The 12,509-nt window shown below is 44.4% G+C and overlaps 1 protein-coding gene across 1 annotated transcript; it reads left to right on the top strand.

Annotated features, from left to right (window-relative positions):
* Positions 1-846: 846 nt before the first annotated feature.
* Positions 847-10,922, top strand: LOC138201590 (methylmalonic aciduria and homocystinuria type D homolog, mitochondrial-like). The gene is given in 9 exon segments (XM_069155207.1): positions 847-1,036; positions 1,624-1,671; positions 2,651-2,770; positions 2,772-2,784; positions 3,991-4,216; positions 4,429-4,511; positions 6,673-6,803; positions 7,005-7,091; positions 10,636-10,922. Coding segments are annotated over 8 exon segments (861 nt in total). The 5' UTR covers positions 847-1,036; positions 1,624-1,662; the 3' UTR covers positions 10,828-10,922.
* Positions 10,923-12,509: the final 1,587 nt, after the last annotated feature.

The raw sequence follows: 12,509 nt of genomic DNA, 5'->3' as shown, positions 1-12,509 counted from the left end.
GGAAAGCAAAAAGGGAAAGCTGGCAGAATTATTGTCGCAGAATTGAGAGATCAACACCTGTGGGACAGATTTGGGGGATGATTAGAAGCAGGAGAGGAATTAGAAGAGTACAGCAGGATCCAGTATTGAAGAGAGGGGAGGAAACAGCAGCGTCAGATGGGGAGAGGGCAGAGATGATGGCAAAAGTGTTAACAGAAATCAACTGTTATTTTGCTCCACCAATCTGGGTACCAGTGAATTTCTACAGGAGCACAAACACCTTCCTCAGTGACCAAGGTGGTCGGCACCGGTGGGTCGTCACGGTTCTGTCTGGGTTCACTTCGCCAGCAGCAGCTGTGACAACAATATTCAGGTGTGAGTGCTACCTTTTTAATTTTCCCACACAAATATCTTCCCCACCTCAAACAGCTGGACACGTGGCTGTTTCTAGAGGTGGTCATGTTTGCACTTTACACTTTATGTAGTTTCGCCATCTAGTGGCTGCTCAGAGAACTGCTGTGTAGATCAGGGGAGGGATCCACGTGCTCTACAGGTGACGAGACAGCACAACAAGGAGGCTTTGGAACATTCAGTTTGACATGAAAATGATTTAAAAGAATTTTGTCTTCCTGTAAAATGCAGTTTATATATTTATTTTTTCTTGCTTCAGATATGTATTAAACTAAAACAGCTGTCTATGTTTTATTCTGTTTATTCTGTACCAGCTGAGTGGTTTTGTATTTCTGTATTTTTGTATTTACCAGATCCTGTTTATTTAATAAAGGTGTGAACATTTGTTATCCTCCAGTCCAGCAGGTGGCGCTCATGCGCACTGTAGTTGTTTGTTTGCTGGCAGGCGAGCCTCCATCCCAACAGCGCATGTGCATGTTGAAGGTGAGCCTGCTTCCAGCAGCTACTGTTGTGCTTGCAGAACTTTTCCGTGAGTTCGGTCCGAATAAAAACCTGTCGGAGGATTAAAGTCGGTCCGGAAGGAGGAGCAACACGTCCGCACTGCGGTCTGCCGCCGCTCATGGACGCTGTTTGAGGCCGGTAACAGGTAGGTCGGTGATCACCGACACCTCCCGGTTCTGCTCACACCATGTCCGGTAGTTCACCGGAGACTGCTGAGACCACGGTCCGTAACATTATGGATTATTACAACACAGTGAAACAGGAGGTGTAGATATGACACCGTCAGGCTCCAACTGACTCACCACAGCACGTGACCATGATCGGCATGTTTGTGTTGGTAACCTGAAGTTACGCAAGAACTAATTCCTTCCATCGGTTTCATTAATTTGTGCCCACCGGATAAGTTATATAAAGACAGACTGCAGAGTACAACAGACTTCCTCCTCTCAGTATGAAGTTCACTGCACCTGCTCTCTTCTCTCCTCCTCCTCTCTCCTCCTCCTCTCCTCGTCTCTCCTCCTCCTCCTCCTCCTCCTCCTCCTCTCCTCGTCTCTCCTCCTCTCTCCTCGTCCTCTTCTCCTCTCTCCTCGTCTCTCCTCGTCTCTCCTCCTCTCTCCTCCTCTTTTCCTCGTCTCCTCGTCTCTCCTCCTCTCTCCTCTCCTCCTCTCTCCTTCTCTCTCCCCGTCTCTCTCTGTGAAAATCTCCTTCTCTTCATCATCTCTTCTCTTTCAGAAACCTGTCTGGACGCTGCAGGTAAACAGGTGCAGCAGGATGGCCAGTGTAAGTCTAATTGTGTGTGTGTGTGTGGGGGGGGGGGGGGGGGGGGGGGGGGGATGTCAGTATGAGATTATCCAGGAGAGCAGCAGGTGGTCTCACTGATGTACATCTAAGACATATCAGAATGTACTGAACACACCTGCAGAGAAACATGTACAGAATATGTAAGAATACATCAAATGTACATAAATATATATATAAACCAATAGATGAACACACAGCAGGTGTACAGTGAGCAGTCAGTAGAATATGTAATATAATTATATTATTATATCATTTCTGATATGATGGAGAATATTGATTGTGTTGATGTAGATATTGTAGCGTGTAGAGTCACGTCTGCAGCTCCACAGTGTTTCACTGCCTCGTCGCTACGCGGCTAACAGTGACCAGGCAGAGAGCTGCGTGCTGATTGGAGCAGAGCTGTGGACGTCTGTGTGTCGACCCGTCTCTCTGATGGTAGTAAAGAGACGTCCAGCGGTGTCCTCTCTTCTTCGTTGGTAGTGCGTAGTTTTGTCAGCTCAGCAGAACACTGGTTGTTGTTGTTGTTGTGGTGGTGTAAACAAAGAGTTTTATGCTGATGTCAGCAGTAATACTGATGTGTGAGCTGACTGCCTCTGAACAGTCCTGCAGGTCATCAGGAGACCAAAGTCTGGTTCTGCCTGGATAGTTGGAGGTGGATGAGGGAGGAGACTGTGTCCCCCAGTGGACCGGAGTCTGTCCTCTCTGAGGGGACCATCCATCTCCTGTTTGTCTGATGTTTCTGTTCTTCATCATGTGATCAGCTGCTTGTTGGAGTCACGTCTCTGCACAGGTGAAAGTTCACCTGCTGTGTTTCTACTTCTTCTGGGACTCCACTCGAGCAGCTGTCCAGGATTTAACTGTAGAGATAACTCGTGGTTGTGATGTTGTGTGGTTGTGTTGTTGTGTTTTTGTATTGTGTGGTTGTATTGTTGTTGTGATGTTGTGTTGTTGTGTTCAGGTGCTGTGCAGCAGGACCCGGCTGCTTGTTTACCTCCCAGGTCTCCAGGTGCTGATGCAGCGTTTGTCCGGAGGCAGAACCTTCTCTGCTGGGTCCGAAGGGCCCCAGCTGGCCGTCACCCCCCTCTGACATGGGTACGTCATGTATGTAGAGTCTCCCAGAATAACAGCACATCACTGTGACGCTGATGAACTGGACCTGCTTCTGAAATATAGAGTGAGAAGACAACACAGACTGGGTATAAAACTACAGACTGGATATAAAACAACAGACTGGATATAAAAACTACAGACTGGATATAAAACTACAGACTGGATATAAAACAACAGACTGGATATAAAACTACAGACTGGATATAAAACTACAGACTGGATATAAAACTACAGACTGGATATAAAACTACAGACTGGATATAAAAGTGTTCGTAGCTTCACGTCTGTAAAATGGTTCTGATCCAGAAGTGTCTTCAGCTGCAATACCACCGAGTTCCACTAGAGGTCGGCTCCAAAAAGCCTCCGGCTCCATAGACTCCCATTCAACTTCTCTCATCAAATCCAAAGTGAATAAAATGTGTCCATCAGTTATCTCGGTGTTGTTAGCTAAAGTCACTCCTTCTTATTAGTTTTCTGGAGGTCCATCTGAAAATAATCCCTCATTCATTAGAAAAGAAGATTCAAGAAGACCTGTTTTTGGGGGCGTGTCTGTTTGATTGACAGGCCTGTGGTGCAGTCAGGTTACAGCTATCGGTGGGCGGGACGTAGTATCGTCAGGTTTCCGATCAGATCCACCGCTGGCTCCTCCCCCAGCTCGTCCAAATATGGTCACTTCCTGCTCCAAACCGCTCCGAATTAGCAAGATGGTGACGGACAGAATCTGAACTGGAGGATTCATAACGTTCACAAAACCAACGATGACATCACTGATGGATGATGACCTCACTGATGGTTCTGGTTGGTTGTACATCCGTGGAGCTGAGGCAGTCAGTCTGCAGAGAGATCAGGATGGAGATGTGTTTTAATAGATGAGGGTGACATCACTGTGTCTCTTCCTCTGATTCTGGTGAAGTCTGTTAGAAAATGTTACCTTTACCTTGAATAGGAGCACTTTAGTAGCGCTTAATATGGCACTTACTTTTAGCACTTTGTAGTTTGGCTTTCTTGAAGAAATTGTATTTTCTTGATTCTTGTTGTTCTGGGTTTTGTACCCTCATGGTTGAAATGCACTTATTGTAAGTTGCTTTGGACAAAAGCGTCAGCTAAATGAAATGTAATGTAAAAAATCTATTTTAAGTGCGACGGACATCTTCACTGCTCCTTTCCCATCATGCCCCTGTGCTGCAGGACTGCGGACAGTGTGGCCCGATGAGAGCATGGGGCCTTTCGGGCCCCAGGACCAGCGCTTCCAGCTGCCCAGTAACGTGGGGTTTGACTGCCACCTGGAGGGCCTGGCGGAGCAGAGGAGGAGCCCAGCACACAGGACGATGCCCGACCTACTCTCCACTCCGTCCAGCAGCGAGAGACACGAGTTTGTCCTGGCCCAGTGCATCGGAGAGGTCTTCGTAAGTCTGTTCACAGATCCTCCAGTCGGGACCATTAGAGGTTCAGTTCATGATCATACAGGACTCCACCAGACCTGTGCAGCTGCACACCATCATGTGTTAGCAGGCCCTCACCTGTCCTCACCTGACCTCATTTGACCTCATCTGCTCTTTACTCTCACTAACAATGGGGCTGTGTGTGCCTGTGTCTCAGGGTAAAGATGACTCCACCTCCTGTCAGGATGGGGGGTGCAGCTGATCAGTACTTTGATGCCTCCATTGTGGAGTGTGCCATCCAGTCATGCCCTGAGCTCTTGAAAAAAGGTAACCATCACCCCCTCCAGGATTTATGTGATTGTTCTGATCAAAATGTTGCTTTTCTCAAAAATTGCGATGTAATTCGCAGAGTTTTAAAGACGCTGTAAAGTAGAAATGAAAATTAGTTTTAAGTTCATCACACCACAGAAGTATGGGTTGTTTAACTACCCATCCAAATTTGAATGAAAAAAAAACACTGACAAGTTTGTTAAATTAGGCTTTGAAATAGTGAGAAAATCATCAGTCTTCTCTGCTCTGAGACTGGGGGGGCGTGTCCTGAAGGAGTTGAAGCTCCGCCCCCTCACTGTGTTCAGTGTTCTGTATGACAGTCCTGTGGCTGCAGTTCTTTTCCACACTAAGCAGTCCGTCTGACATCCAACCTCTCGGTGACTTTATACATGATGTCCCACTGGTCCTCTGTCTCTCTGGTGGACGGAGCAGCCTGCTTTGGGAAAACAGAATAGAATCAGAATTTATTTGTTCAATGAGTGAAACATATAGATGCAATCAAATCCAGCTTGTCCCCCCTGAGCTGTAACACAGGAGTCAAACTGGACATCAGAGACAGCAGACAGTTAGTCTCCAACTACTTCTAACGACTTGCATTACAATAGTGGAGATAATAAGAGAGGAGGAGTTAATTTAGTTCTGTAAGGACTGCAACATGAACAACGCTGCATTACATCACATCAATTCATTACATCACAGGTCAATTCATTACATCACAGGTCAATTCATTACATCACAGGTCAATTCATTACATCACAGGTCAACTTCATTACACTGTGATGTAATGACAGTTCAATTCATTACATCACAGGCCAATTCATTACATCACAGGTCAATGCATTACACTGTGGACAGTGCCAGTGTGAGCGGAAGATGAACGGCCGTGAGGGTGAAACTCTGATCCGCTCCGCGCTGTAGGAGAACCGGTGCGTCTGTGAACTCCGTCTCCAGTCCAAGTTGAAACTATCCACCATGAAATGATCACTGAAGAGGCCTGTTGATCTTTATCCTAAAGTCTCCTTTAGCTCTTCATGAAATCAATCCACCTCTTTTTCCTTCATCAGTAGGAAATTTAAATAGCGATGCAGCGCTGCTTTGGAGGTTCTTGCTTCCAGGAAAGATGCACTTGCAGGTGGAGGGAGACGTCTTGTAGCAGCTGATGTACAATAACAATCTGACTAGTCCAGTGGGTTGACCTCTTATGCAAATGAGCTCCAGGCTTTTATAGCGTTTCACCGTGTGAGAGGAGGAGCCATGTAGAACGTTATATAAACCGTCTGTGATCTGACGTAGATAGGTTGTTGTGACATAGATAGGTTGATGTGACATAGATAGGTTGTTGTGACGTAGATAGGTTGTTGTGACATAGATAGGTTAGGTTTTAGCCCCGCCTAAAAAAACCTGAGCTGAAGATGAAGGAGAAACTGTTCAACGGTCTAACTCCACATTTCAGTGCGACAAAGTTTAAAAGCTTTGCACATGCTTTCAGCAACTCATTTCACACGTTTATAATGTACCGAGAAGCAAATATTGGAATTTGCTTTACAGCATCTTTAAGTGAGTTTTGTTGCGTTAATTTAAAAAAAAAAAATGTAAGCAGCAACTGATAGAGGAATAAATCTATAATCATTTCCTGTGATAATAATCGTGCTGCACATCAGAAATATTTTAGTTCTAATCTTTTTTTTATTTATTTATTGAACTTGGAGAACCATGGAGAATAAAAGTTACTAAAACCTCCTAAAAGCTAAGTTATTTGTATTAATAAGGACAGTTTTGTTTGATAAGATTTACTTTATGATGTCATACTTTCAGCTCAGATTCTGACGTCGTGGGGAATTTTAAAAAATTGCAAGAGTTTGCTTGATTTGAAGTTAATTATTGTGATTACAAGATCGCGATTTCCATTATTAAAGAGAAATAAAGCTGATTCTGTAGGTCACCTGTCTCTCTGGGTCACCTGTCTCTGCGGGTCACCTGTCTCTCTGGGTCACCTGTCTCTGCGGGTCACTTGTCTGTAGCTCACCTGTCTCTGCGGGGTCACCTGTCTGTAGCTCACCTGTCTCTGCGGGTCACCTGTCTGTAGCGCACCTGTCTCTGTGGGTCACCTGTCTATGTTTGACCCTTCCCTCTGTGTGACGTGTTTCCTGGTGACCAGACTTCCAGTCCATGTTCCCTGAAGCTCCCTCCTCTGGGATGATGGTTGTCACGGTGACCCAGAGGACCCAGCGGGACATGACGTCGTGGTCTGCTGAAGTGGAGCAGGAGCGGGACCAGATGCTGGACAAGGTGAGGTGGAGCAGAAATGAACACACACACACACACACACACACACACACACACACACACACACCTGCTCCACTTTGTTGAATGCAGCAGTGTGAAGGATTTAGCAACTAGTGGTGAGGTGGCAGATTACAACCAACTGAGTCCTGCTTCCTTCTCTAAAAGAACAGAACATGAATGTGTACTTCCTCCTGTGATGTTCAGTTTGTAGATGGAGCCAAGGAGATCTGCTGCGCTCTGCAGAAAGAAGGATTCTGGGCCGACTTCATTGAACCCTCATCTGGGCTGGCGGTAAGATCTCACTCAGCTCCTCAGAACCTCATTCAGGGTCAGTCCACCCGGACATCACAGTCCACCCGAAAATCACAGTCCACCTGGACATTCCAGTCCACATCACAGTCCACCTGGACATCAATTCAATTCAATTCAATTCAATTCAATTCAATTCAATTCAATTCAATTCAATTCAATTCAATTCAATTCAATTCAATTCAATTCAATTCAATTCAATTCAATCCAATTCAATTCAATTTTATTTATATAGCGCCAAATCACAACACGGGTTATTTCATGGCACTTAAAACATTAAAGTCTTTACAGCAAGATGTTACAACATTATACAGAGAAACCCAACAATTCAACAATTCCCACATAAGCTAGGAGGGGAAAAAGCTCCTCTTTAAGGGAGAAAAACCTCCAATAGAGGGAAGAAAAACTCCCTCTTAACAGGAAGAAACCTCCGACAGAACCAGGATCAGAGGTGGAGAACATCTGCCTCGACCGGTTGGGGTGAGAGGAGAGCAGAGAGAGAAAAGGACGGCATAGAAATAGAAGAGAAGAACTGTTGGTGGAGACGACAATCACAGAGCAGAGACATGCAGCTCCATGACGGGACATCTGCAAAAGAAAGAACAGAAACTACACGAGCGAAGGAACTGACTGGAGACAACAGATAATAATAAGAAACTATGGGAGAGAAAAAGCATGAAGTTAATGAGATGTGATGATTAGATATGAGTCTATAGAGAGTTAAAAAGTAAGAGGAAAGAAGCTCAGCATGTAACGAGGTCCCCCAGCAGCCTCGGCCTATAACAGCATAACTAAGGGTTGGTTCAGGTCTACCTGAGCCAGCCCTAACTATAAGCTTTATCAAAAAGGAACGTTTTGAGTCTAATCTTAAAGCTAGAGAGGGTTTCTGCCCCTCCAACACAAACTGGGAGCTGGTTCCACAGGGGAGGAGCCTGAAAACTGAAGCTCCGCCTCCCATTCTACTTCTGTAAACTCTAGGAACCACAAGTAGACCAGTGTACTGAGAGAGAAGTGCTCTGCTAGGATTATATGGTTCTATAAGATCTCTAAGATATGATGGAGCCTGGTCATGTAGAGCTTTGTAAGTCATCAAGAGAATTTCAAATTCTATTCTTGATTTCACAGGAAGCCAGTGAAGAGAAGCTAAAACTGGAGAAATATGATCTCTCTTGCTAAATCCTGTCAGGACTCTTGCTGGAGCATTTTGGATCAGCTGCAAGGTTTTTAATGAGTAATTTTGACATCCTAACAACAAGGAATTACAATAATCTAGTCTAGAAGTAACAAACGCATGAATGAGTTTTTCTGCGTCACGCTGAGGAAGGATTTTCCTGATTTTATTAATATTACGGAGATGAAAGAAGGCAGTTCTGGAGATTTGCTCTATATGGTGTCTAAAGGACAAATCCTCATCAAAGATGACTCCAAGGTTCCTCACAGTGGTGCTGGAGGCCAAGGTTCCTCACAGTAGTGCTGGAGGCCAAGGTTCCTCAGCTGGAGGCTAAGAAAACATCATCAAGAGTAACTAAGTGATCAGAGAAAAAGTTTCTGAGGTTTTTAGGACCAAGTACAATAACTTCCGTTTTGTCTGAATTTAGAAGCAGGAAATGTTTGGTCATTCAGGCCTTTATGTCTTTCTTCAACAACTTTAATGTCAATCCACCATATGACATACAGATAGATATATCAAAAAATAGTTTCTCACAGTCCCACGGTGTGCAAAATAAAAGGACGAAACAAGAAAAGTATAAATATGTAACCACAAAAAACAATAAAACAAACAACAACCAGCTGTGTGAGGGACGGGTTGAGTCTCACACGATGCTGACTGCTTTGCGGGTAAGGCGGTTGTTGTAGATTTCCAGGAAGGAGGGGAGTGCAGAACCAATGAACCTACCAGCTGCCTTCACTATGCGCTGAAGGGTCTTTCAGACATTGTTCAAGTTTTACTAACTGATTAGTTTCATCTGGTTTTATAGAAAGATATAGCTGAGTGTCATCTGCATAACAATGGAAGTTTATGCAGTGCTTCCTGATGACATCTCCTAATGGAAGCATGTACAAAGTAAAAAGTATTGGGCCTAACACTGAGCCTTGTGGAACTCCATAACTAACTCTTGTTTGTCTGGAAGACTCATTGTTGACATGGACAAACTGGAATCTATCTGATAAGTAGGATTTGAACCAGTCTAATGCAGTTCCTTTAATCCTTGTAACGTCTTCTAATCTCTAAAGCCTGACTGAAAATCTTCAAACAAATCATTCCTTTGTAAATGATCAAAAAGTTGATTTGCAACAACTTTTTCAAGGATTTTAGAAATAAATGTCAGGTTGGAAATTGGTCTGTAGTTTCCTAAAACAGCTGATCAAGAGTCAACTTTTTAAGTAAAGGTTTAATTACAGCCACTTTAAAAGCCTGCGGTACATAGCCGGTTACAATAGATAGGTTGATCTGATCTAACATGGAAGTATTAATTAAAGGGAAGACTTCCTTAAAAAATTTAGTTGGGATTGGATCCAAGAGACAGATAGATGATCCAGATGAAGAAATAATTGCAGTTAACTCAGAGAGCTCAACAGGAGAGAAATGTTCCAAGTTTACATCTGGTCCTACAGTTGCTTTCAGGGCTGCCGTGCTTAACATCACATCAGTGACAGTAACAGGAAGGGTCTGCCCGATTCTCTCCCTGATAGCATCACAGTCCACCATCAAAGTCCACCTGGACATCACAGTCCACCTGGACATCGCAGTACACCATCACAGTCCACCTGAACATCACAGTCCACCTGGACATCGCAGTCCACCATCACAGTCCACCTGAACATCACAGTCCACCTAGACATTACAGTCCACCTAGACATCACAGTCCACCTGGACATCAAAGTCCACCTGGATATCACAGTCCACCTGGACATCGCAGTCCACCATCAAAGTCCACCTGGACATCACAGTCCACCATCACAGTCCACCTGGACATCACAGTCCACCTGGACATCACAGTCCACCATCAAAGTCCACCTGGACATCACAGTCCACCTGGACATCGCAGTACACCATCACAGTCCACCTGAACATCACAGTCCACCTAGACATTACAGTCCACCTAGACATCACAGTCCACCTGGACATCAAAGTCCACCTGGATATCACAGTCCACCTGGACATCGCAGTCCACCATCAAAGTCCACCTGGACATCACAGTCCACCATCACAGTCCACCTGGACATCACAGTCCACCTGGACATCACAGTCCACTATCAAAGTCCACCTGGATATCACAGTCCACCATCACAGTCCACCTGGACATCAAGGGACCACCTGGACATCAAAGTCCACCTGGACATCACAGTCCACCATCACCATCCTCAGTTAGATGTAATCAGAAAACTGGATCAGGTGGATATAATAAGATGACTTTGTTTGTCAGCAATTGGATGTAATCAGGTTACTCTGTTTGTAAATTAGATGCCATCAGATTACTGGATGTAATCAGATTACTAATGATGACTCTGTGTCTGTCCCCAGTTCTTCGGCTCGTACACCAACAACACCCTGTTCGAGACCGACGACAGGTACCGTCACCTGGGCTTCCAGATTGAGGACCTGGGCTGCTGCCGGGTGATCCGACACTCTCTGTGGGGAACACATGTCTTTGTGGGGACAATATTCACCAACGCACCACCCAGCACGCTCATGAAGAGGATTAAGGGCAGCTGAACATTTGGAGAGTTTTTATCTCCACAGATGAATATTAAAATCCCAGAGGCTTCAACACTGCTGTCATCACAATAAAGTGTTTCCTGAGAAACTGTGATGTTTGTATATTTCACTTCCTGTCAGCCACACTCCTCATCTGATGACTTCATTTGCATGCCCCGTGATGATTATGAGATAATCTAATGCTCTTTATGAGAGGTCAGTCTGTAGATAGATTTATACCCGATGTGACGGTTCTCTGGATGCTGCATCTCTGCCAGGCTTTTTGTTGCCAGTCCGGCCACCACATTACATTTAGCTGACTCTTTTATCCAAAGCGACTTACAAGAAGTGCATTTCAACCATGAGGGTAGAAAACCCAGAACAACAAGAATCAAGAAAATACAATTTCTTCAAGAAAGCCAAACTACAAAGTTCTATCAGAAAGTGTCATTTTAAGCGCTACTAAAGTTCTACTGTTCAAGGTAAAGTCGGAAGAGGTGTGTTTTTAATTTGCGGCGGAAGATGTTCAGAGTTTCTGCTGTCCTGATGTCGGTGGGGAGCTCATTCTACCATTTAGGAGCCAGGACAGCAAACAGTCGTGATTTTGTAGAGTGTTTAACTCAGTGAGGAGCAACAAGCCGATTGGCCACCTCAGAGATGCTGATGTGTAGAAATGTAGATAAAGGTGTACCCTGAGATGTGTGTGATGAGTCACTGTGGGTGAGGTTGGATTAACAGGGGCAGCTATGTAAAGGAAATATTCATTGAAAAGAGCGACGAGAGAAAAGTGAAACTGAACATAAAGCAGCATGTTTGGAGGATCACCTCATTATGAATAAAATACAAGTGATCCTGAGATCTGAGCATCCTGGGGGAGGTTGGGGGGTGGTAAAGGTCATGAAGCAGATGGAGTAGCTGAGTGTGCTGCAGCAATCATCAGTGAGAGGTAGGAAGGTATTTTTGTCTTTATTATGCAAGCAAAAAAAATTGTTTTGAGAGCAAATTTCTCACTCTGCAATCAAAAATCAAGTTTGTAAGTAAAAATATATAAACTGAGAATAAATTATTTGTGTCAGTGTAAACTTTTGTTCTTCTACAGTTGGATCATGTTTTTTTGTTTACAATGCCCACTGCTGCTGTCTCCATGGTAACACCTTTGCTCTCGCTGCCAGCTTTGTGATTCCGCTCCCTGACCGCGTGGGCGGGTCTTCTCAGGGGTGCGTCTCCATTGGCTGAGCTTTTGAATGACAGCACAGTGTCCCGGACGTTGTTTAGTCTGGCAGTTAGACACCAGCTTTCACCAACGTTTTACTGGATCCTAAAACGACTGTTAAAGGGTCATTTATAGATCGGACATGAACTAAACAAAAAGACATGATCCAACCTGTAGAAGGACAAAAGTTTTTTAACTGACACAAATAATTTATTTTCAGTTTATATATTTTTTACCAACAAACTTGATTTTTGATTGCACGGCGAGAAAACTGACAAAACTCAAAACTGATTTTGTTTTGCTTGCATAATAAAGACACAAAAATACCTTCACAATAATATAATAATAGTTAAATGTTTCCTTTATAATGCTGCTGGTGAGGGACACACATATACCTCAGGGAGTCGTGACGTATCCTCACCGGCAGGGGCAGCAGTGAACCGAACCGTGTCTACACAACCGGAAATACAAGAAGAAGTGTGTGTGT

The sequence above is a fragment of the Embiotoca jacksoni genome, unplaced genomic scaffold (assembly GCF_022577435.1).
Source record: "Embiotoca jacksoni isolate LCO1_2020_lvr unplaced genomic scaffold, fEmbJac1.0.p SCAF_2, whole genome shotgun sequence".
NCBI lineage: Eukaryota > Metazoa > Chordata > Actinopteri > Embiotocidae > Embiotoca > Embiotoca jacksoni.
The sequence above is the reverse complement of the archived record's forward strand: the minus strand, read 5'-3'. Positions and strand labels throughout refer to the sequence as shown.